Genomic DNA, 25067 nt, shown 5'->3' on the forward strand with positions numbered 1-25067 from the left:
TGGAAGAAAAATTTTCACATTAAAAAGATACTCCACACACACACTGTTGTAAGCCAGCATAAGAATATGTTTGTTTTTATCAGGAAAAAAATGTTGGTATAAGAAACAGGAGCATCAAAGAACCCCAATTCTGAAGTGCTAAAAATATCTAGATCCAAGAGAAGTTAACAACAGCAGATGGGCCATGGAGGGAAGTGAAAGGCTGAGAGTTGGTATGGATGGCCCTGTTGCCAGAGATGGCAATGTTGTGAAGGCCTTTCATGACTGCTCCGCAGACAGAAGTAATTACTGAGATCATAGGGAACATTTGCATTGACTGAAAGTCCCTTTACCAAGAAGCCACATGACTGAAGGGACCATGACCAGCACTAGTCTATTTTGACGGATTCTAGACTCACAAGCAGCAGGCGGTCACCAAAGCAGTTTGTGGGTTTGTGGTCAGATGCCACCAATGGTAGAGTTCCCTGGTTCTGAAGCCCATTTTACAGGTTTTGCTGAGGTACCAGGATCCAAACAACAGATTCCATCCATGAAAAGATAGGGGCTATCCTTCAGATAAAGACGAAGAATAGTACAGAAATTTGAGATGAGGAGGGCCCCAGATTGCTTAATCTGTTTTTTAATTATAACAGGCAGAGTATGTAGACGTGTCTTTTTTTATTGTTTACAATTTGAACCAAGACAGGCGGTGGAAAGATTTATATCACTCTGAACTTTCATTCTATTTTGAAAGGTGTGCGTGACTTTTTAAAAGTTCCACTAAGTTTGTTAAGATTAGTTGCGAGAACAGGAGTGAGTGAAAGAAACAAGGATGGCATTTGAAGGACTTCATGGGTCTTAGGCTCCCCTCACCCTAAGAGGCTTGCAGACAAGTCCTAAGGCAGACCTCAGGAGCCTGTTAAAATGCGGATTCCTGAGACTGTGGATCAGTGAGCCTGAGGTGAGGCCCAGGAATCTGCATTTTAACATGCACAGTGGGTGATTTTGAGGCACTCTGATAAATTGTTCTCATTTGACTATTGACACCATTACAAAAAGTCTTCTCTTGTTAAAAGTGAAGAAAATTAACACTCAGTGATTCCAGGTTCAGGGAGGCCAAAGAGAAAACAGGGATATGGCTGGAGATTTATCTGTTCCTTTTTAAATATTGTCTAATATAATTAAGCACTACTGTGGTTAAGTAGTTTAATTATTTTAATTATTTTATGTGGGTTAGCAAATGATAAGTATTAGCAAATACCAGTAAGAGCCAAAAGTCATCCTCAAGTTTTACTTGAGCTTAAAGTAATAAATAATACAGCTTGAAATAAAATAAAATGGCTTCAGCTGATGCCTCAAATGAGCCATTTAAATAAAACAGACAGTGCTTATTATAAGAGGTATGAGTGCATGCACATTTAACTAGTTTAGAATATTCAACTAATCATCCTGACTTGGGGAGTTTAAGAAGTTTGAAAAGTTCAGAAGTAATGTGAGGGAAACCACAGGCTTTATTCTCCTGTGGGCAAGTTATTTTGTAGCCATAGATTACACAGACTAGAATCTCACAGTCACGTGAGGATGCGGCGAGAATGTGTGGATGGATGAACATAAATCCTTCACAAAGACTCCATACCCAGCACAAGCACGGGCCTTCCTCACTGCGAGTTAGCCGTCAGTGTAATTAAAGAGTAAATACAGGGTATCCATAACGTTAAAGTAGACAACTATTTTAAATCACTATATAATGATTAACAGCAAAAATAATCATAGCAACTCTACTGGTACCGTAGCATGCATCATCAGTTGTTTGGAAACAAGCTACTTTGATAGGGTGTTATAAGGTGATTCTGATAAATTGAAAAAAAAAATAATAATAATACTATGGTATGTACAAATGACTTAATAAAAAAATAATAACCACCACCTACGGTTCTGAAATAGGAAATGTAACTTTTCAAAGCAAAAGAAAAAACCTATTAATACTAGTTGTGTGTGTGTGTGTGTGTATGTGTATGTGTGTGTGTATGGCTTTACTGAGTTTACAAATGATAATAATTTACAACTGAAAATGAGAGAAGCAACAGAAAAGACAAAGGAAGGAAATGGAAAAGATGGAACCAAATCTATTGGTTAGCTATTTACATATTGATAAAGGTGTCAAAAGTAACAAGAAAGTTGTAGAATGTTTCTTATATTCGTAGTGGTCAAAATCTTTTATCTGGTCTTATTTTACCTTTCTTAATCTTTCAGAGTGATGATTTTTTCATTAAAAAATGCTATGGATGTCCGATATTGGCTATGGATGTCCGACAGTTACAAGTTTAAGGCTATACAAAGTTGGCCTACACTTGTTTATGAACCCCAGATTTGTACCTAAGAAGATGCTTTAGCTGTGATTTCACAGAGGTAAAAGGCAGAATGAATTTTACCCTCCAATCCTAAAACGCCTCCTTAACTCTTCCAAATCCTTTCCTTCACCCAAAAAGTAGCACATAACGCCCTTGACAGGATCCTTACATTCTCTCTTCAAGACATTTCTGGAGAAATAATCACTAATTACACTTCTAGTGGCTTTGGGAGGCTGGAAGGGAGTGCACTTAGGGTGAGTCTGAGTGAGAATTAGGTCACTATGGCACAAGGGACACGCAGCAACTGTGCGCTTCATACTGCAAAGAGGGAAGAGAAAAAGACCAAACAGGTACCAACGTGTACTATATATTTTTAAAGGATATACATTTTCAAGGAGCAGCAGGATATTTTACAGATAGAGTTCATCTTCCCATCCCAATGTTTTCAGACACAATGCAAGTTCTTCAAGTGAGAGCCGGGCTTTCTATTTACTTGTTTGCAAGGCTTTTATCTCTCTGTGGACAAATGAAGCCACTGACAAGCTGACGGTTCTCCCTAAAACACCTCCTGACCAACAGCAGGGCATGTGTGAAATCGTGGCTATGTCGATGGAGCAGGAATTCCTCTCAGAAAACTTGAAGAGAGGCTCATGTAAAGGAACACTGGTGCTCCTGGCTCTTGGATTAAGCACTGGAGTGGCCAGTTTCTCTGACAGAACAGAGTTGGAGAGAATTTTGGGACACAAAGGGACAGCTCAGGGATGAAAGGACGGTCCTTGCAGGTCACATCAGTGGAAGGCCCTTAGGAGAAAGAAGCACTCACAAAGGAGCTCTTGTTGATGGTAGAAATTGCTGCTGGGTGGTGAAGCCTACCAGAGGGAAGAGGGCCGGGAAGGTGAGCGGAAGGGAGGGGATGAGGCCAGGGAAACCCTGCAACTCTACAACCCTGCAGATGCCACACAGAGAAGCTCGCTGCTTCCAGACAAGTGAAAAGCTCACTTTTAGGAGGAAGCCACCCATTCTACATATTTATGTTATGGTTCCTTAAATTTAAGTGTAAGATTAGGTAATCAATAAGCATTGTAGAAGACATCTGAGGTAACTAAAAATAAAATCTTGAAGCCTTACTCTGGGCAAATATAATAATATAATGTAATATAATAAAATATCCTCCCTAAATCTGACAGAATCCACTAAGAACACCAAAAAAGTTTCTCTGAAAACAATATTTGGAATACTGACAGGGGCAATGTAAATTCGCAAATTATCATTTCAAAAATATAATACCTATTGGTATAATATATAGAGGGTAGCCAAAAAAATTAAATTGCACACGAACTTTATGGTGACCCTGTGCTTATTTAAGCAACAAACTATCATAAATATGCGTTTATCTATTTTAAATATGAAATACTATATCATGAAATAAAAATTGTTTTGAAGCACGAAACGGATAGAAAAGAAAACATCTTCTACAATAAATCATTAGATAACTATATCTTTGAGATGCTTTTAAGGAACAAGGGCTAGTCCCTGAAAATGAAATAACATTTAATGAGCATTTTCTACATGCAAGGAACAAAGTGGCTATAGAAATACAATTTCATGTCTTTCTCTCTGCAAAATTATCACAATAGTAGGTCAGGCCACCTTCCCCACTTATAAAAAGAACATTTTGAAAATTAAGGTCAAATGGACACTTGGATGGATGGTTAATGGATTGTAATCCAAGGGTCTCTGGTTTACCTTTCCCTGCCTGTTATACAAACTTTCAAAAGGACATTTCCCATGCTATTCGTACATAATATGTAACTATTAGTTAGTAAAACTGACTTTTAAAAAAATTCTTAGACCTTTTATGAGTGGTACTTGCCAAAACTGTCTCCTTAAACACTATACTTATATCATAAATAAATACTATACTTATATTAAGAATACTCTTAAAATTCCCCTTAATTAGTGTCAGTTTATAACCCAAATATCAAATAATCTAATGCTTTATAATCAAATGTTAGTTTTCATCCTATCAGGTACATTTGATTTGGATTTACTTTTGGCAAAAACAAAAACAAAAACCAAAAACAAAACTTATCCTTAACAATGATAACGATTATTTGCCACCTGTCAGACCATTCTTCAGACTATGTAGCAAATTCCTAAGGAGATTTCTAAGACCTGAGCAAAGATACTACTGCAATAAATGAACAGCCTCCTAAAGTGTCTACGTGAAAAAAAAATAATGTGCATTTAGACATGTATTCCTAAAATATTTTCTGGTGGGAAAAAACTGTCGGTTATCACGTCTCCTACTCTCATCATCCTTATAAGTGAGAAAAAGTTAGAAGTACAAACTAAGGGCAGAATGATGGAAACAAACAAATTTGGTTTCATGTCTTTTGCCACTTAAGAGCTATGTGGCCCTGGGCATGTAATGTCAGTGCTCTAAGTTTTAGTTTGTAAAATGTATAAAATGGGGAGAATAGTAGTAGATATCTAAAACGTTTGCATAAAAAGAAAGTTAGTAAAGTAATTTTACATTCTGGTAAATAGTGTGCGGCTTTAAATGTTAGACACTTTGAACTTATTTATATCAACCCATTTTCTAATAAGACAGTGTTATTTTTACACACACACTCCTACTATTATGTTATGAATATTAATATTATTTATTTGAAAAGATTTAATTACAAGTTTTACAATAGTCCATAGGAAATCTGGCCTCTTGGCTTAGGTCTCTGACACAATGAATATGCTAGTGAAACAGCTTGGTTTCAATCACTAACTTAAATTTAAAAGTTTTATTGCATTTTACTTTTTGCTCTCACCATGCTCCAAAATAATTTTAAAAGATCTCATCTCAGGGCGGCGCCTGTGGCTCAAGGAGTAGGGCACCAGTCCCATATGCCAGAGGTGGCGGGTTCAAACCCAGCCCTGGCCAAAAACCACAAAAAAAAAAATAAATAAATAAAAAAGATCTCATCTCAAACAATGAAAATTATTGTTATCTGCTTCTAGCAAATTAGAATATGATTAGGCATCTGGTTGTTTTAAAATCTATATGAAACTGTTATGTATTAAAGAAATATAAATACATATACTATCTTGCTTTCTTACAAAAAAATTTACATTGCTTGGTTTGTAAAATATTTTAGAAATAATTTTATTTTAAAATATAGCATTATATTTAGAATTTTATTTCTAAATATAGTCAATTGAATAATTACCTAGAAAGTCAGAGGAAACAAGGTATGTTTTGCAGTGTAGTAGTTTTAGTCCTTCCTTTCCAGACTCTTCCTTAATTTTAATTAGAAATGTTAGCATGAATATTATATATAAATTTTTATTAATGTCCTTTAAGACTGTTTTTCTCTGAAATGTATATACTTACACCAATCATGAAATCAATACGAATCATACACTTCCCAGTGGCAAACTTCCCAAGTGGTTTCTTTATTGAAACCAAAAATGAGAAAATGACTACGGCCGTGTTTTTCAAGAAACGGTACAGTCCCCTAGACACAGCTGTAATGTTGATCATATGTCCAACATAGAACTTCTTCTGGGTCTCCTGAACAGAATGCCCCAGCTGGCATTCCACAGCTCCACCTTCCCAGCAGGCCTCTGCCCAGCCCAGTTGCCATAGATGGCCACCAGACATTTGGAATGACATCAGGAGACAATCTGAGGGGCTCTGCCCTAAAGAATTCAAGCTAGCAGGAGACTGAAGATATCAATGTCTTCTTGGCTGACTACAGCATTCCAGAGGTCAATCAGGGTGAAAAGAAGATAGACTTGGAGTTTCCAGTGCCTTTTCAGCAACCAAGCAGCTGACAAATGTAAGGAAGCATCCCTCAAAAAATAAAATAAGACAAAGGAAGCCTGAAAGTATCCTAGAGGTACAATGCCTGTGAAGGGGAAATAAGATAACCATGTCCGTAAGTTATGGGATTTTAAGACTGAAGGAAAGTCTACTTCAGGGGTCCTCAAACTCCACATGAGGTGGTGTGATTGTATTTGTTACCTTTTTTTTTTTTTTTTACTTCAAAATAAGATATGTACAGTATGCATAGGAATTTGTTCATAGTTTTTTTAAAACTATAGTCTGGCCCTCCAATGGTCTGAGGGACAGTGAACTGGCCCCCTGTTTAAAAAGTTTGAGGACCTCTGGCTACTTATTCAAAGGTAAAGCTCAAGAATAGTTGTCATCCTGAACCATTCCCACCTGTCTGATGACCTATTTCTGCACTGTGACAGCCCCAGTACGGGTACAGAAGTGGAAATTCTTTGCATGAGATTAGGATCAGCTAACTTTTACTGCAGTTTATGGCTTTCCCATTCCTGTACTTTACATTGAATGTTCATTTAATCCTCAAAATAAAGTTTTGAGGGAGGCGCATTATTTACAGATGAGGAAGCTAAGGTAGAGGGAGACTGAAAATGCATCATGATCATACAGTTAGCGTGTGATAGAGCCTACTGGCCTTTGACAAAATAGCCTCTTCCCAATCAGACTGACCTTTTCTATAGTCAGCCATGGAGAGAGAACCCTGAACCATGTGTAAATGGTAAATTAAGAAAGGAAATAAAGACAATAATTCAAATATGGATCAGTTCAGGAGAAGTCTAAGCTTTTAAAAAAATGTATTGTTGTTAGTAATTTAAAATTATCATTTGTAAGTACTCTACCTGGACACTTGGGAGTCCTTCACTAAAGGTTAACTTAAAAGCTAATTACCACAAAAGGGCAGAATTAATACTTAACACCTCACTCTCAATTAACAATAAGAAATACAGGGGACAAATATGACAAAAAATTAAGCTTCTGAAGTTAGAAAACATATGCTTTGTCTAACTTTTTATGACATATTGTTGCTTTATATGTCTCAGATAGTGTAATTTGAGATTAAGTTTTGTTTAAAGTTATTAACATCTCTGGTTGAATTCTGCCCTAGTTATATCATAATCAATATATCTGATGATACCTTTATCCAACTTGAGGAAGATTATACATTGCTAACAGTTCTCACCTTCTGTAACACCTTTCCTCCCTGACTTTAAGAATCTTTTCAGATCTTACTTTATAAGGATAATCCCATTTCCTCAGTTTTTTTTTTTTTTAAGTAAGCACAATGTTATCCCAATTAGTCTCTTAGAAAAAGCATGAATCTGTGACACTACCAATAACACACTTTTTAGTTTAGGAGACAGTATTATTCCTCATGCTCCTTATTCTTTATTAAATGGAATTTCTTCCTGGAGGAATAGTTGACAGTATTTTCTCTTGTAAAGGGTATTCTTGCCTAAGATCTGTTGTCAGGTTGCCTTGCTAGAGAGTTCATTGTAAAGGCAACTCCAGGCAAGGTGCTCTGGTCTGATGCAAAATGTGTTGGATGGACCCTATCAGGGGACCTTATCTTCTTTCCAAATTCATGGCATGTCTTTGGAGGCATCACTGTCTCTGGGCCTGAGTTGTCTTTCCTGTAAAAAATTAGGCTCTTGTGTGAAGTGTCCCCCAAGAGCTCTTTTAGAAGGAAGATACTTAAATTCCGAATTTAAAACTTTTTACACTTCTGCCAAGTTAACAGAAATGCCAAGACTGTCCTAAAATTTGGCTAGTATCAATCATAAAGCAATTTGCTTCTTTTTCTTTTTTTAACCAGCATTCATTTTAAACTCTACAGCAGCACTCTCCATAGAACTTAATGCAATGATGGAAATTTTCAACATCTTGATGTCCAATAAGGTAGCCACTAGCCGCACGTGCATATTGAGCACTTGGAATCTTGGTAGTGTAACTAAGGTACTGAATTTTTGGTTTTATTTCATTTTAATTAACTTAAATAGCCACATGTGGCGAGGGCTACCATATACTAGTAGCAGCTTACAGTTTCAATAACATGGTAATATGAACGTTTTTACACCTGTGACGCATTCAGCCGCGTCTCCACAAGGCCTCTGGAGCCTTGCGCTCTCCACCAGGCTTGGTGCCCTTGCCACAGCTCCCCCGGACGCATCAAAGAATAGCACAAGCATCTGAATCCCCATTTTTGCAAACGATCCCAGTACTGTTTCCGGATGTGCAAGGGGAAAGGAAGTTTTTTTTGTGTGTTTTTCTCCCTAACATTTCACTTCTTGTTCTACTTTGAGGCCTTTCCCTAACCAAGAATCTCACAGATGCACCGAGGCAGCTTAACTACTAGAACTGTCGGCTGACTTTTAGCTTCTAAAAACAATTCCTTAGATTCTGGGACCCGGTCCTTCTCCTACTGGGCTCTCAAGTGGGAAACTCAGGCTGGCTGGCATGGGACAGGACGGCGACCGAACGTGCACGCGCCCCGCCCGCTCTCCAGGCTTCCGGAACGCTGGGAGCGCCACGGGCAGCCCGCGCCGCCAGTCGCAGAAGCGTGCCAGGGCTTTGTGCGCCGTGCGTGGGTGGGTTCATTTCACTTGGCCCCTGCTGCTCACGTGAGGTGTCGGGAGCCCATCCCTACTTCTTCGGGATCGTCCTTCGCCAATATAGTGGAAATATTCCTAGGATCCCAAAAGCAGACCGGCTGGGCAACTACCCTGACCGCGCCGCCACCGCCTGTTTCCAAAGCCCACCCACTGTCGTCAAGCCTTCCTCCATCCCCAGAGCCTACCACACATCCTCTTCAACAACCAGCCAGCTCTTTTACCAACCAACAAGCTGCTGGCCGCTTCCCGCTGTGCCATGACACCCCCCTCTAACTAAACACAAGTCAGCACGCCGCCTCCCGCCCCGCGCCAAGACAACGTGGCTGCCCCCTGGTCCGCACCCAGGCCCAGCGGGTCCCCCACGAGGGCCCCGAGCCCGCCTCCTGCTCGCCCGTGGCGCACGCACGTGGCGCACTCACCCCCTACGAGCAGCCTCCGAGCTCTAGAAACACTCCGGGGAAGGAGCCCCCGCCCCTTCAGCTCTGTCGACCAGGCCCGGAGCAAAGTGGGTGGGGGGAGAAGAGATCGGCGGAGAAAGGAGTATGTAGGTGATGAGAACAGTGTTGCAGGGGAGGACCTGCAACAATTGGATGGTGTTGTGGCTGTTGCGCCTCTACCGAACGCCCAGTCAGCGCAGATTCACTCGCCACACAAATCAACCGGAGGGATTGTTGCTGCCTGCAGTCAGTAACTCCGCCGAGCCAGAGGCGTCCCTCCCCTGGGTCTTTTAGGGGCAGACAGGGCTGAACCAGGCCCTCGGGAACTAGCCATCTCCTTCCCAAACAAAGAGGGCACCAGAACACTGCAGATTTTTAACACCCATTTCCACCACCACCGCCCCCCCACCCTGTAAAGATCTTTAAAAATGAAAGGACACACACATAATACTGTATCTAGAAGAAGCAGGAAAAGGGGAAGTGTGAAAATCCATTCCTTGAATTGAAGGTTTTTGTGATATTTTGAGAAATGGGATGGAATCGATATTTCGATGAACAACACTTAACCGTTTAGTAAGTAAAGTCCCATGTGATTTAGTCATGCGTGCGGATACTTTTGAATCAGCCACACACTCGAAAGCACGTTTACTGATGAAGCCTTATTTGGACATACTGATAACAACAAATATACCATAATTTGTAGTGGCATTTTTTAAAAATCCTTAACATACCTTTCTTATTTCCTGAAGATCACACTTCTGTAAGGTGAATAGGCCCCAGGGAGTCGTGTTGTATCACTTAGTAATACTGTAAAACCAAGCAGAACTGGAAGAAAGGGAATTCACCAGGTAACCTAGTGCTGACTACCAGACCAAGTTGGACTCACTGTGGGCCTGACCCTAAAAGACTGAACTCAGCTAATACCCCTGAAATAAAACTGGCCAAAATTCATTTCTCCTTGACTCTAAAGCAACTTCAAAATAAAAATAAATCTCAAGGATGTCAACCCAAATATAGAGGCTTTTATAAATGACTCTTCACTATGAAAAGTTCTCCAGCTAATATTAATACAAAAGGGAAAATGGATATTGACCATCATGATCTGATGTGTCTCCAAGGTTGCTTCTCTTTCTGGGACTAAATCCAGTCTGAAGCCAAGGAGGGGTTGATATGTGTGCACAAAGTAATGGAAAGCTAGGCTAAAAGAGAGATTAGAACTCAAGAACATTGGGCTGAGTACAGTTAGTTAAAAACACTGCCTGGAAGGGTAAGGTATCCCTGCTAAAAGAATGTGTAAAGGGTTACCAAATACACATCACTAATCTCAATGTATTTTAAATTGGCCTTCAGGCAGTACATAAAATAAGCCCCTTCAGCAATTTCATTGCAATTATTTCCCAATGTGACAAATTGTGTTAGCATGTGATCTGATGGATTTGACTTTCTTGTGATTCCTTTTATATCGAATAGATATAAAATTAAGTTGCTAAACTAAAACATAAATGTAGAATCTTAGATATGAGATAAAGGATATGATGAGTAAACTGTCTTGAAATAACAAATCCTTTGTATATTGCAGATTCCCAATCACCAACGGTCCATATGCTGTATACTCTGCTTGGGCAAAAAACGGCACCAAGTAATATTTAGGACTATGTATAGCAAGGATTATAAGTATTATCACAACTAATCATTTTAATTCTATTATGTTCAATATACATTGATTTTGTTTAAAATCATAATGAATAATAATGTTACTTCTGATTAGAAGTTTTAGAAATAAATCACTTGAATGTACTTTAACATCAACCTCAGACTACGTATCTTTTTTGTATTTACACATTTTAAGGTGCCAAAGAAGAGTTGCAAACTGTGAAGTAACTTCTATGAAGAGATGAAATAAAGAATGGAAGGCAAATGACTGTGGCAGTAAAACAGTGTATGTGGTGAGTACTTACATTTGTTTTATCATGTCCCACAAAATTATCATAAAGGTAAAACTGCCAACTCCTTGTCCTTAGGATGTTTATAGCTAGAATAGACATGTATAACACTGATAAAGAGTTAGATGACCAGCATGTACTTTATATTATAAGTAGCGGCATACACCATTTTGCTTAAATCTTGTATCACCTTTCTGGGCCTACTTTTGCAAGCACTGTATCTTATCCAATTAATCCATTTCATGGGAAGTCATGTATATCATCTATACTATCACTGTAAAAAGATTAAAATATGTTTGAAGCTATTGAAATTTGTATCCTGCTTTTTAGATTTTTTTTCTGAACTTCCCTGTTCAATTATCATGTTTGCGTTGAAAGTATCGTGGCTGAAGAACAAATACTATACAGTTGAATAATCTTGAGGGGTAGATTAATCTATAGCCTTTCTTCATCTCAGGGTGGGTTGCTGTGGCAACCGCCCCAGCTCACTTTAAAATAATTTTTTAAAGCTCACTTCAAGAGCTACACCCAGCGTGGGCCAGGCTTAAAAGCAGGCAGACCCAGTGCACAGGGCTTTAGCAGAATGCTGCTTTAATGTAGGGAAGTAGAGAAGAGAGGAGGATGGAGTAAGATGACACGCAACTCCGAACAGAAATTGCAATGTTAGCTTTCCCTTGACTTAAAATCCAGAGAATTATGCTCTCTATACCTTCTGTGGCACTTTAATTAAATATACTGCTAAATGTAATTCTTCTGGGGAGGAAACAAGTTAATATATATTTACATTCATAATAAAGCACTTTTGATAATTATTTAAGGAAGAAAATATTTGGTGATTAGGGAAAAAAAGCTAGTTCAATAGCACATCAATCCCAGATACTATTTTCTCTTCAAAGAAGTGTTACCTTTTGTTTAACCTGATAGACTCCAGCTTCCAGTTGGTTTCAATGGTAGAAGCATTTTCTGTTTTCCAGTTATAGAACTGGAATAGATTGGAGAACTCACTTAACACATAAGTAAACTGAAGCCTAGAAAGGACAAACCTGTTAGTAAAGCACAAATCTTGAACTAGATAGAGAATCCAGGTCTCCTAACACCTAGTATCAGCTCCTCCCTACATGAGAAAATACTAATCTGATCCCAGCCAAGTACCATTAGGTGGCAAGGATCAGGATGATTTTAGTTTTTTAGGGATTTTTTTGTTTTGTTTTGTCTTTTTCTTTTAAGTGCAGAGGTATTTAAAGAAGAATACAAAGCATGCCCTGGATTAACCACTTTGTGGATTACTCATGAATAATTTTAAATTTCAGGTGATTTTCTATGTATATTTCTGCATACCTCTTCTGTTCCACTTCAACTATAAAGGCTCATGGGAAGAAAACTAATGCTAATATTAACTTAGGTCACACATAATTAAGAAGCTAAATCTACTGATGGGAAAATCTTGTATCTTAAAAGGCCAACTGTGATCCCTTCCAGATCCAAATTATCCACAGTGTGGGGTTATACATACTTTTGAATGCTTGCACTATCATTGATAATTATGGGTATGTTATAATGTTTATTATTAATCTTTAAAATGTAAAAAGGAAAATAAAATAGTTTCTTTTCGGAAAACAAATCTAAAACTGAAGTGTACTGTGATAAACAGAAATAACCTCTATAATCCATTTAAAAAAGCATGGTTGAAATGCATGTATTGGCTATGTGTGTTTGCTCATGTAAAACAGGCAGTTAAAATTCGTTGCATTAATTATGGCAATAAGCTCAGATAGTCCTTCAAATGATTTGCTTTGTCAGGACCTCTGTGAACCCTGAAAAACTTAATTTTATTTTTATCACCATGTATAGGCATATCTTAGTATCCAAAATGTCTTTGCCTCTTTAAATTTTTAGATTTTTTGAGAAGTTGTGCTTTAAATGAAAATCTGATATGGATACTTTCTGCCATATATTAAAATGAATTCATGGAAATAGCTAATTTATCAAATGAAAAACAAAAAGGCAAACAAATATATTGTAGATACTAATCTGCAAGAAATAATACTGTTATCAGATAGTTCCTGCTTTGTGACAGTTTGCCATGCTTTCCTACAATAAAAGGGAGATTCATCTTAGCTGTGTTGGTAGTCACTGTGGTGATGAGCCAAAAGCTTGGGGATTCTTCAGATCTAGCTGTACTTGCCTATAAAATCAACCTTCCCCTTTCAAGTGAAACCTTGGGACCAGTGCCTAAATGTTGAGCCCATTCTTCTGAGAGAAGCTACTCACACCAAATAACCCCTACATTGAAGCAGGAGGCTTTTTGAAACTCACTGTCTTCATATTAAAATAGTCATCTGGAGGCATACTGCAAAATTTAACAGGAAATGCAACTAGTCATTGGGTGAAACATATAGTGCTGAAGAGAATTTTTTTAAGTGAGGAAATATCTTTAATTAGTTAGCTATTTCAGTATACTACTATTGTCTACTCTTGTACATTCCATGTTTTTATTTCCCCTATGAATGTCCTCTTCTTCCTTTCACAATATTTAAAAAAATTAATTTGGTTTAAACATTTTATATGATCTACAATTTTACTGGCACGCAGTCTTGCTTTTTACGATCTGTATATTAGTGGACATATTTTATCTTTGGCTTTCTTGGCGTGGTGTAGTTGGCTAGGGCAGGAGGCGCCCAATTCCCAGTAGCCTTTCCTAAGTACTGAATATTAAAACCTATTTTTTTGGTAAGGAAAAGTTTTTATTATGCTTAAACCTTAACATAAGTATTCTTCCTTATCAGTCTCTATTTCTGCTTCCTGTGCAGCTGAAACTCTTCAGGATAAGTGAAGTCATTAGCTATCGACTAGGGTAGCCTAATGCATTTGGGAAGTTGGTTTAGTTTACATGTTAATGACCTGGATAAAGTCCAGTAAGGTGTGGAAGAGTTAGAGTTGGGGGAGGGAGGGAGACGTCTCCAAGGAAGCTGCTGCCCTCGGTAAATATTTCCAAACATGTTAGAAAGTTCACGGCCCCCGCGATGAAGTCGAGATTTCAAATACTGGTAATTCTTTTATTATTTCGTGCATTACTAATATTAGAGAAACCTTTCGGCTCGTTTTGTAGCCGCTCAGGGCGAAAACCGCGAGTTCTGGGCGTGCAGGAAAAGCACGCTGGAATCGAACGCTGCAGACATCCTGGCCCGTGGCTTTTACGCGTGAGTAACGGAGGAGCGCACGGACCTGGTGCGAGAATTAAGTGGCTAACGCGTGTTCCAAAGGGGGGAAAGTCACAGGAGCAGCTATTAGGGTCGAGCTTCTATTGGTTAGAGGAAAGATCCCGACTTTAGAAGGACTTTGCTGCTGGCTGGCTCGCAGCGTCCCCGGGGAGCGAGCGCGCGGTCGCGGGAGGCCGAGTTTTCTCCGAGCGTCCTCCGCGGCAGCGCCGGGAGAGAAGCAGGGAGCTGCCGCTCGCCGTGTTGTCTTCATTTCGTGCAATAAAGAATTGTCATTAGGTTTGCGTATGGCATGTGCCATTACCCCACCGTAAAACTAAAATTAGCAAAATGTCAGGAATGGAAAGATTGATTCACCAAGATGCAATTATCATTTAAAAGTGCTTGATTGAGGTACTGATGTTCAGTGATTTATTCTGCATACCATATACATAATTAAAGTAGTGTAGTGGAGTAATTTATCAATCTAGTTGAGACTGGAGGGGTGAGGAGGGAGCTGCTGTATGTTTGTTTTATTAAAATGCTCGGAGGTCTAGTCCCGCCCCCCTTTTGCAAGAGTGAAACTGATGATTTCTCCAGCTCGCGAGGAGAGAGTCAACGGTTTGGGATTGTGGGGGAGAGAAAGACGGAGAGTAAAAGGCAGCGCGAGGCAAAGGCAAGGACAAAAAAAAAAAAAAAAATGGGGGGGGAATAGAGGAAAAAGGCAGTTGATGGGACGTGCCGCTTAGAACCCCAACCCTGTGTGCTCCGTCTTCGCTGCCACCCCCGCCTCCCCTCCCAGTATCCTTCCATCCCCCGCCCCCACCGCTCTTTTTTACGCGATGTTTCAAAGGCTGTGAGCTGTTCTCCTTTTCCCATTCGTCTTCTGTCACTTCCTTCCTGGACGCAGTTTTCTGGACGAGTCTGGTTACTTTTAATCCGACCGGCCGCCGAGAGCTACTTTCTCCTCCTCCTCTTCCTCCTCCTTCCTCCTCCTCGTCTCCCGAGCGGCCTCGTCGCGCGCCGGTGCGCGAGCCCGCGCGCGCCTCCCCCCGCGCGCTCCCCGCGCGCGCGCGCGCGCACACGCACACTTGGTCTCCAGCTCTCTGCTCGCTCTGCTCGCAGTCACAGACACTTGAGCACACGCGTACACCCAGACATCTTCGGGCTGCTATTGGATTGACTTTGAAGGTTCTGTGTGGGTCGCCGTGGCTGCATGTTTGAATCAGGTGGAGAAGCGCTTCAAGGCTGGACGAAGTAAAGATTATTGTTGTTATTTTTCTTTCTCTCTCTCTCTTAAAAAAGGAAAATATCCGAAGGACTAATCTGATCGGGTCTTCCTTCATGTAAGTACCTCTGACATTTCTCGAGGAAATAGAAATAGCTTGGTATTGTCTCTGAAATCTGCATCCGTAGATTCCACCGCACTCGATCTATCCCTGTGCCTTTTTTGAAGGCTGAAGTTGAGGCTCTTGTCGTGCATTCTTTTTGTTAGATTCCATGATTTCCTTGTTTGTTGCTAAAAGTAACTTTTCAGATAGTCGTATCTGTTTGCCATCAGCTATTGAAATCACTTCTGACTTGTTCCTGTCACACCAGTGTGTTTAAAGTTTCATGAAGTTAGTTCACGTCATTAGCATGTTTGATATGGTGGAGCGTGTGGAGCCTGACGGATTTTAATATTTCACAGAATGTTCTGTGACCTTGAAGTAGATTTCTTAAGATTTAGCAGTTAGTTCACTGTGGAAAGATGCTCCCATGAGCCCCCCTCCACCCCCCACCCACCCCCCCAGAGACTCTGATTTGCCCTGGGTTATGCTTCTGAGACACTAATTCTTGGGATTAGTTGGAGCTAAAGCATGGCTGTCTGTCAGAGTATACCTTTGTGCATTTCCTTTCCTCACCCAAGTGCTGGCTTGACAGAGGGCTTCTTAATTGCTGTGGACCAAAAGCAATACCCTGGCCATGGTACTCCACATACTTAACAATTCGTGTTGGGATTTCAGCATAGGCATTGCTGTTCAGGTCAAGTCAAATACTTAGCTGTTTAAAAACAAACAAGTTTAAGTCACTTAAATTGCTTTCTATTTAGAGTTTGGATAAAAGTTACTGAACTCAGTGATAAAGTTTGGCACAAAAGCAGTATATATAGACATGGAATATTGTTTATTGTGTTTATTAAATACTGTAGATGTATTAAATGCAATACCAATGTTATCTCCTTCCTTAAACAAGACTATTGATTTTTAAAAGAAATTTTATATCCGAATCATTTTTGACTATTCTAGGTCCAGTAGTTATCATTCTTTGGGAAAATACCTTTTTCATCACATTTTAGGAATGCATGTCTTTCGTATAAAATACTTTATATGTAAATACTGACAGTATAATAAGTAGAATTGGGCTCTCTTCCAGTTCTTTAACCGGTCCTCAGTGGAGAATTGCTTTGACACAAAGTGCATTTTACTATTATGAATCTCATACTAATTCTAATAGTAACTGTCTTATGAAATATGTTTGGTGACTACATATATTTTCTAAGTGCTACAAGGGAAAACTCCAGTCACTTCATTATAACAATCCCCCCCCCCCAAAAAAAGCGACCACCCTACTTTTCACTGGCACCTTGCAATGGAATTGTGGTTGGAGAGTAAAGATGTTTCTGTGGAGTATAATAACTCCAATCCCTAGAGACTTGGTAAGACATGGCAATGTGACCACCTGTAAACTCTATTTAACCTCACATTGCATACCAATTTTAGCTTTAAATCAATAATCTCCAATTTGAAGCTAGATATCTTATTTAATTTTTAAAATGATGTCAATTTTAGCTAGTCTTCTTAAAAATGTTCAGTAACCACCAGTAGGGCACAAGCAATATTTTTGTTTCTCCTTCATTTTCAGTTAAGATAATGCAATTAATAAGCCATATTATTGTCTTCCCGGATATGCATGAAAATATATGTTAAGTTAATAGAAATAGTTCTAAAGCAAGTAGATTAAGAACTTGAATGGTGAAATGAAATGGCCCTAACATCTTATCTCAAGAGGAAAAAATCTCTTAAATCAAGTATCTCATTCTATTTGTAGGAAAGTACACTTAGCTATGTATTAGACTGTTAATTCTGAAAGTTTTTATCAAAACACGTTTTTAACATGACATTTGTTTAAAACTTAGTTCCCCGGTCAAGTTAAGGAGACAATAGTTCGCAGTTTTCCTTACTTAAAGTTTTTCTCTACTTCAACCTTATAAAAATCTGATTTTTAGTGTGTGTGAATATAATTCCCATGACTTTGAATGTTTGGCATTTTTTTAGACTTCTTACTAAAGACAGCATTTTACTTCATGGATTAATTGTGCTATTTACATACGGATCACTGCATGTGGAACATATTGAAAGATAATGTTAAAGTGTAAATTTTATTAAATAGTAATTTGGGGTTTAAATAACAAATGAACACTTCATAATAAAAAGCCAGTTTTCCACCTTTTCTGAGCTATTCATATTTTAAAAGAATGCAATACTAACTTTTTAAGATAGAATCATATTAACACTAAACAACTTCATGAAACTGAAATATCGACCTTGCCTCTTTTCTCTTCTTTGTAAAGTGTTCATTTTGCAAAATTCGGGGAAATGGCTCATTCCAATAGAGGAAAGTACTATCTAATGATTCAAAACTGAATCTTAAAAAGGTATCCTGTTTTATATTTTTTGGATATCTCCTAATTTCTTCCTTGGCCCTCCCTCTACTGAATCAATACACTGCATGACACTACAGCTCTATCTTTCTGAACAATGATAAATTGTATTTCAGTTCTTTTATGAAGAACGGCACTGAGCAGTTCCTTCACATATGTTAACATTATCTTTTGAAACTTTCTTTTTGTTTATCATAGTGTATTTTGTGGTTTTATTTCTCAACTCTTAAGTGCGGTATAATTTCAGTCTATGAAATCTCAGAAAGTGAGAAAAATGGGCATATAGCTGTGCAGCAACACTTGCTACGTAACAACAAAGAAATAGTTATTAAACAGAGAACACTGGTTTCCGGGACATGATTCAAAACAACATGGGAGAATTTAATGTGCAATTAATGCTCATTGAGTAGACTGAAAAGAGATTATTAATAAAGTTCTATTTTTAAAAAGAAAATCCATATCCTTTGAGAAAAAAAAACTTACAAAGATACACATACTCATTTTACATTTATGTGCTGATTGCCTGGACACTATGAAAGGATTTAATTACTAATGTTCAGTCATACTCTGCGTGTGGAAGGAGAGGCGATTAAGGTCCCCGTCCTTAGTCCTTAGCACTGTACCTTAATCTACTAAGTGTGTGGACTGTCCTGCACTCAGGAAAGCTTGACTGTTCACTGAGATCTGTCATCTTTAGGAAATCAAACCAGATTACAGAGGTGATTTAAAAAACAAGGAGCAACAGCAGAGTCTATGTACTTTACAAAAGGCAGATTACACAGTTCACATGTTATTTTGATAGGTCAGAGATAAAAGCTGATTGTTGACGAATGGAAGACACTCCAATTTCAAAAGATTGCCAGATAAGTATACCTCGACCCTGTTGCTTCATCATTATGAAGAGCCATTCAAACAGTAGAAAACTCAGCTTTCAAATGACAGGCCTTCTGTAGTGAAGTAAGAAAAAACATGTCCTTTTTATGTACATCTTCGTATCTTCATGGCTTAAATTTTAAGTTCTGTCATTTCTTTGTGAACAGACATCAGTTGTCTGCATATGTTAAACAGTTTTCTAAGTTATGAGGCTTACATACATTAGCCGTTTTCAGAGGCATTGTAAAGAGCAGAAAACAGAATTTGCTCAAAATAAAACATACACTCATGGTATCGAGTAATTGAGCAGAAAATGCATAAACATGGATATCCATTATATTATTCTATTACCAAACATATTCTTCATAAAAATCTGTAATTACATAGATGCGAATCCATATATCTTGGAAATATATCTTGATAAATGTATACTGGTCAAATTATATGTATACATATATAGTTCATGACTGTTACAAAAGGTCATTCTTTATAACAAAATATATATGTTTTGCAAGTTTATTTCGGGGGAACAAAGTTTTGGTTTACATAATAACATTTTGAAAATCCCAACTTCTTACATATCCAACTCTGCAGTAATTTCTTGCTTCTTCTAAAATTGAAGTCCTTTTTTACCCAACTGATGCCTCCTAGTGTTTCACACAATAAAGCACTAATGAGTCACCCATAAATGTAAACATTGCATTTTCATTGCCTACATCTTCTGTGATACATAAAATTAATATTTATGTGTTTAATTTTCTGTGCATTATTATAATAAGATAGAAAATTTTAGTGAATGAGACATTTCATCTGAGTGGATTTGTGGCACACACTTGCAGGTTTTCTTTGACCGTAACAATATCTTACAAAGTTTTAATAAGTTTATTACCTTCAATTCCAGTTTATATATTTCCTGTTTATATTCACTGTTACTTCCAGTGAAAAACATATACAAATAGCAAAGCTTCCATTTTGTAGGCCTGGGAACTATATAGCTGAGTCCCACCTGAAGTGACTGATAAATTGAAAAGGGTAACCATTTAATTTAAACTCTAAAATATCTTAAAAGAGATATAAATTGTTTTCCTGCTGTGTTTTTTCACTTGCAAATGTCTTTGTAAAAATGGACTGAAGAAAAAGAGAGTGTAGAAAAATAAAAGTGAAGATAAACGCACAAATTCCCACAAATGTGGAGTACATTACCTTATTAGAAAATAACAACGAAAGAAAAACTTGCTTTGAAGGTACATTATTCTACACAGTGGAAGGAAGGCTTGTTAGAACATAATTTCTCATCACCAGCAGCTTGGCTTAATGAGGTACAAGTTAGTGGGCACCAACTTTGGTGTGAGCTTTCTGCCATTAGAACGATGAGCGTAAACCTGTGATATTTTGCACATTTATGATTTCAAACAGCTCTCTGGTTCTACTTAGGAAGATGAATACTTTAGTTGCTGAATATTTTTTCTTTAATATACTTATGGAAGGGAGGAGATATCCTCCCAAGGGGTCTTAAATTGAAAGGATGCCCTCAAACACTGGTGACATTTTTGGGCTCCGTCCGGTGTCATACGATACACACTCACACAAGAACATTCACAGATTTCTTCCACTAACACAGGCAAATTTTCTGAGCACCCAAGTGTAGATGCTAGATTGAACTTAGTTCATTTATGTTACCTATGTGTGTGTCATTTAATTCTCCCAACTCAAAATACACAGCATGTTAATAATATGTGACTCTCCTTTAAGATTTTCTAATGTAATCAATAATACAGTGCTATTACAATTCTGTGCATGTTGGACACATTTCAAAGAATGTAAGGGGGTGTGTTCCTTTCGTTCAAGGAAGCAAACATGTAGAAAGGGGTGGACCTTTCCCACAAGAGCCACATTTCTTCCCTTGGAAAGTTGAACCAAATATGCAATATGTGAATAGCAGCATGAGAAAGAAAATTATCTGCAGTGATCTACTATAGTTAGTGAACAAAAGAAACTGTCAGGTTTTTTTATTTTTAAAGCAACTATTACTGATATCCTATCTCACACTGAATGTTGAAAAAGGTCTATGAAAATTTTATAATTTAATATTCATGTATGAAATAACTATGAAGTACATGAGAAATTTTGGTTTTGCTCAAAACAAGAATTCAGTAGTTAACTATCTTAACAGCAGTATCGAGGTACAAAATAAAGAATGCAAGAAACATCGATTCTCTTTTAAGAATACATAGACAGCACTGATGTTCTTAGGGGTTTTGTCTGTGCAAGAAAAATAATTAAAGTATATTTCATGACAAAGAATGCCATTGCAAAAATAAGGTTCTAGAAAAAGACTATGCAGTATACTGTTATCTTACATGTCGTTGGTATTATTTTAATATTTACTGCAAAAAGAAAGTCATATTCCCATTGAGTATGGCAATTGTGTGATACCTGTTATATAAATCCATGGTTTGGTTTTAGGTGAAAATATGATACATTTGTCATCACCATGATAACATTTTCTATACTTTATCATCTGATAGACCAAGTTCAATCTTGGTATTTATTTTAAAAGATAGCCAGTGTAAACGAAGTTTAAAGTACACATGAAGAGAACATTTTAAGGGTTTTAAAAAGGAAATTGGTGACATTATGAGCAATAAAAACAGTAAACCTATTACAGGCAGATTTCTTCAGGAATCATTGCTCTTAAATAATTCAGACATTATAGAGACTTTATTAATTCTTAATGCTGTAAATTTGAAATGAATGGAGCAATGTTGTTCCTTCTGCAAGTAGTTGGGATTCATGTAGAATGACAGTGCAAGTCTTCAAGCAAAAATTTAAATAAAGTAGCTTAAACTTGTTTTAGAAACTGAATGAATTGATCTTCTCATCACTACCTTTTGAGAACCTGCTTTTACCAGATAGTATCCTGAGAGTGGTCTGGTTTTCTTCTGGTATCTTGTTGCCATAGATAAGATACACCTGAAGGAAGAATCAATATAAATTGTTCTCAGATCCTACAGAGCCTTAGCATATTAAAAAGAGATGGAGATGGTCCTTTGATAGAAAGTGGAATGTTTTTTAAAAAAACAGCCCAAAACTACTCTTGTCTTTTTTTTTTTTAACTTATCTGTGATTCCTTCAGCAAGTTAGAATAATAGCAAGAGAATGCATCCTTCCCTGAAGCCTAAGGATAGGCAACTCCAGCTTAGATGTGCTTATGTATTTGCAAAATTAGAAAATGGATTCACTAATATAAATAAATTGGGACAGGCAAGGAAGTGTTTCTGCTAGTTAACAGAGTTTTATTTTTTATCTTCTAATTAATTGTTGACCCTAACTGAGGTATATAACCTAGGCTTATTATGGAAGGCTGGTATTATTGCTTAATGTAACATGAGGGATTGGAACTCCTTTAAAGTAATTTTGAAGATGTGATTATTTAGCAGAAATATTCACTGGAGCATTTTATTTTTAGAAATCATGGTCACACAACGAAGCCTTTATAGGACCGGCTACCTAATTGCAGTCAAAGATCTCTTTAATGAATGAACACACGGACGGACACACACACACACACACACACACACGCAGAATAACACGTGTTTTAAGGATATAATGGCCCTATATTTTTAAATTTTTGCCACATTTTTAATATCTGAACCAAATGTGTGTGTCTAAGCAGATGTTTTAAGTTATATCCTTCGTATAGGTGAGTCTATAAATGTACCATTTCACTTAAATGGCTTTGTAGGAAGGTAGCTTCAGGAGTTTAAAAAGGAGGAGAAAAAAAAACTCCAGTTACTATAGTTTCAGCTCTTTTTTAAAAAACAGTAATTATACTCAGGATAAAGAGAGAAAAATAAACTCTTTAATTCTTTGTGCCATCCCCAGTGTCTGAGCTAGAGCTCTGGTGTATTTTTACTCCTGAATGTGCAGGGCAGGTACTGGCAGCAAGCGACAAAATGTAAACTTCCTGGCTGCAGCCCAGTTCCAGCACACAGTGCCACATCATAAACTTCCCCTCTGCTGTCTCCAAGTGATTTCAGCCCTAAGTAATGTCCTTTCTCCCCCTGTGCAGGCTGAGGAGCAAAGGGCCCTCTTCCTGGGCAATAGCTTTGGGAAAGGAAAAGCCTAATGGTTCCTTCTTTAACTTAAAAATTCTGCCTCTTAAATCACTAGGATATGAACTGCAAAGTGCATTCAGTATGTTTCCTTTTTTTCCCATATAGCAGTTGAGAATGCTTAAAACAATAGGTATGAGATAGAAAATGAGACCACGTCCCCTCCCCCCCACCTCCACCACCCACAGGCCCAATCAGATATCTGTATTTTTTTTGCTTTGCAAAGAAAAATACAATGGTTTCTTTTTAATGAATATAATTCAGATACGTTAGATCATTTTGTGAGAGAAATTAACGTGGAGTTTTTATGCACTTATCTCAGGGAAATAGCCATGTTTCACCATAATGCGTGGTGCTAGAGTAATTTCTGTTGGTAAGCACACTTTTAGTGATTATTAGGTCAAAATATGGAGTACAAAGAAAAAAATGTGAGCTTTACTTTTCTGATTTGATTTATGCTCTTCATTGAAAACATAGTGTAAGTTACGTGTTTAATACCATACACAATAAATTAATGTCTAAATCTCTGCATTCACATTCCTTGCATTTGAAACCGTAGTCTGAAAATGTGTACTTCTCCTTAAAAAGTAAAATTTAAAAGTGTTTAAAAGCAGCCTTTAATTACCAGTTACATTCTCAACTGTTACCAGTGTGATTTTTTAAAAATCCTATTAAAAATAATTTTAGTTGCCATGGCTCTTTTCATTCAGTAGCAGAATTCTCATTTGTGTGAGGCGCAGTCAGATTACTGCCAGCACACCTTTCTAAAACTAGCCTTCCTCTTTAGAACTGTATTAAATGGGCGCCTTCAGTAGAAAGTGTTACTACATAATAAATAGTTGTTCCCATTTTATTTTTAAACTAAATTATTGATTTGACAGTTTATGAATAGTATATAAATGTTGATTTAGTCATTGACTCACTATACCAATTACTAATTGCCTCTATAAACTGCACCAAATCACAACAGTTAAATGTAATTTAATTTTTCTTCTCTTTAAAATAGATAATAAAGATAATTTGAATTATGTTGAAATATCAAGTCACTCTTTTTTCTACAGAGGCAAATGTTCCTTAGTAAAGTGTTAGGACGTTAACACAACATAAACCTTAAAAACGTGTAAGCAGCTATAAGAATGCCATCCCAGTGGAACATTCCCACCCCTGGCATGTTTTCAGGGGCCATTATCAAAGGAGAAAAGATACTAACTTTTTTTGGAAATGATAATATAGAGCGGAATCAATAATTTTCGACATTTGTTACAAAATTAGGCATTTTGTTTAACTATTCAGATTAAATCTTTGAAACTGCTTTTATTTAGACTGTAGTATGAGATTTCTTTTTATTTTCTTGGAATTATCTGGAACAGTAGGATAATTTGAATCATCACCCCTAGATAAATGTTGTTACACACCTTGTAAAGTTTCCACTGTTGAACACATGCGCTGGATAGACATTTTTAAATAGAAAAACTATTTGGCCTTATAAAATGTGCCTAATCAAGACATACATCCTTTAGAGGTTTGCCTAATAGTTAATTCTATGATCAAGAATTTTGGCTATTTTAAACTCTGTTAACCAATAAATTGCAATTACTTCTTACAGTTACCTGGTACCTACCTATATTGGAGGAACACTATAAGTTGTTGGGTGGTCTTTTAATAAAGATATATGTGATTTTAAAAGTAGGTCTTTCCCTCTTCTTCTGTTATGGTATAAATCCAGACTTCATTCTCCAGTCTACTAAATGAAGGCTAACAAACCTAGTTATCTTTTTCCATTTCTACTAGTTACTGGAAGCCCACTTAGAGGAAGCATAGGTTAGTGGTTAAAACAATGTTGAGTACTTTTCTCTTTTCTTTCACATGTGAATTTTTCCTCCCCTTACATAAGCTAAAAAGAAATTTCCACAAAAACATTGATGGATTTGTGTAACCCTGAGAAAAATCCTTAAGTACCCACTGCTTGTTTCCTTATAGCACTTGGACTAAAATGAATGGGCATCGTTCCTT

At 37.5% G+C, this 25067-nt stretch overlaps 2 protein-coding genes and 1 long non-coding RNA gene across 15 annotated transcripts in view; 1 reads left to right on the forward strand and 2 right to left on the reverse strand.

Moving 5' to 3' along the window:
• The window catches only part of LOC128583048 (uncharacterized), a 153608-nt gene extending 144263 nt beyond the window's left edge, over window positions 1–9345 (reverse strand). Inside the window, exon 1 of the long non-coding RNA XR_008379371.1 lies at window positions 9206–9345. This is a non-coding gene — a long non-coding RNA (uncharacterized LOC128583048). The remainder of the gene's footprint in view (window positions 1–9205) is intronic.
• The window catches only part of MEF2C (myocyte enhancer factor 2C), a 172302-nt gene that overhangs the window by 5277 nt on the left and 141958 nt on the right, over window positions 1–25067 (forward strand). For 6 of the 13 annotated variants that reach the window (XM_053586738.1, XM_053586827.1, XM_053586740.1 and 3 more), the window contains exon 1: window positions 15209–15709. The gene's annotated coding sequence lies outside the window, so the exon portion shown is untranslated. Of the gene's footprint in view, window positions 1–11072; window positions 11170–15208; window positions 15710–25067 lie in introns of those variants that run through there. The other 7 variants (XM_053586873.1, XM_053586798.1, XM_053586760.1 and 4 more) reach the window with 3 other exon arrangements.
• Window positions 14345–15709, reverse strand: LOC128591057 (uncharacterized). Its single transcript, XM_053598413.1, has 2 exons — window positions 15203–15709; window positions 14345–14631 (listed from the first exon to the last, which is right to left on the reverse strand). Exons 1-2 carry the CDS (start codon window positions 15707–15709, stop codon window positions 14404–14406), a joined length of 735 nt encoding a protein of 244 aa, XP_053454388.1. The 3' UTR covers window positions 14345–14403.

The sequence above is a fragment of the Nycticebus coucang genome, chromosome 1 (assembly GCF_027406575.1).
Source record: "Nycticebus coucang isolate mNycCou1 chromosome 1, mNycCou1.pri, whole genome shotgun sequence".
NCBI classification, from domain to species: Eukaryota; Metazoa; Chordata; class Mammalia; order Primates; family Lorisidae; genus Nycticebus; species Nycticebus coucang.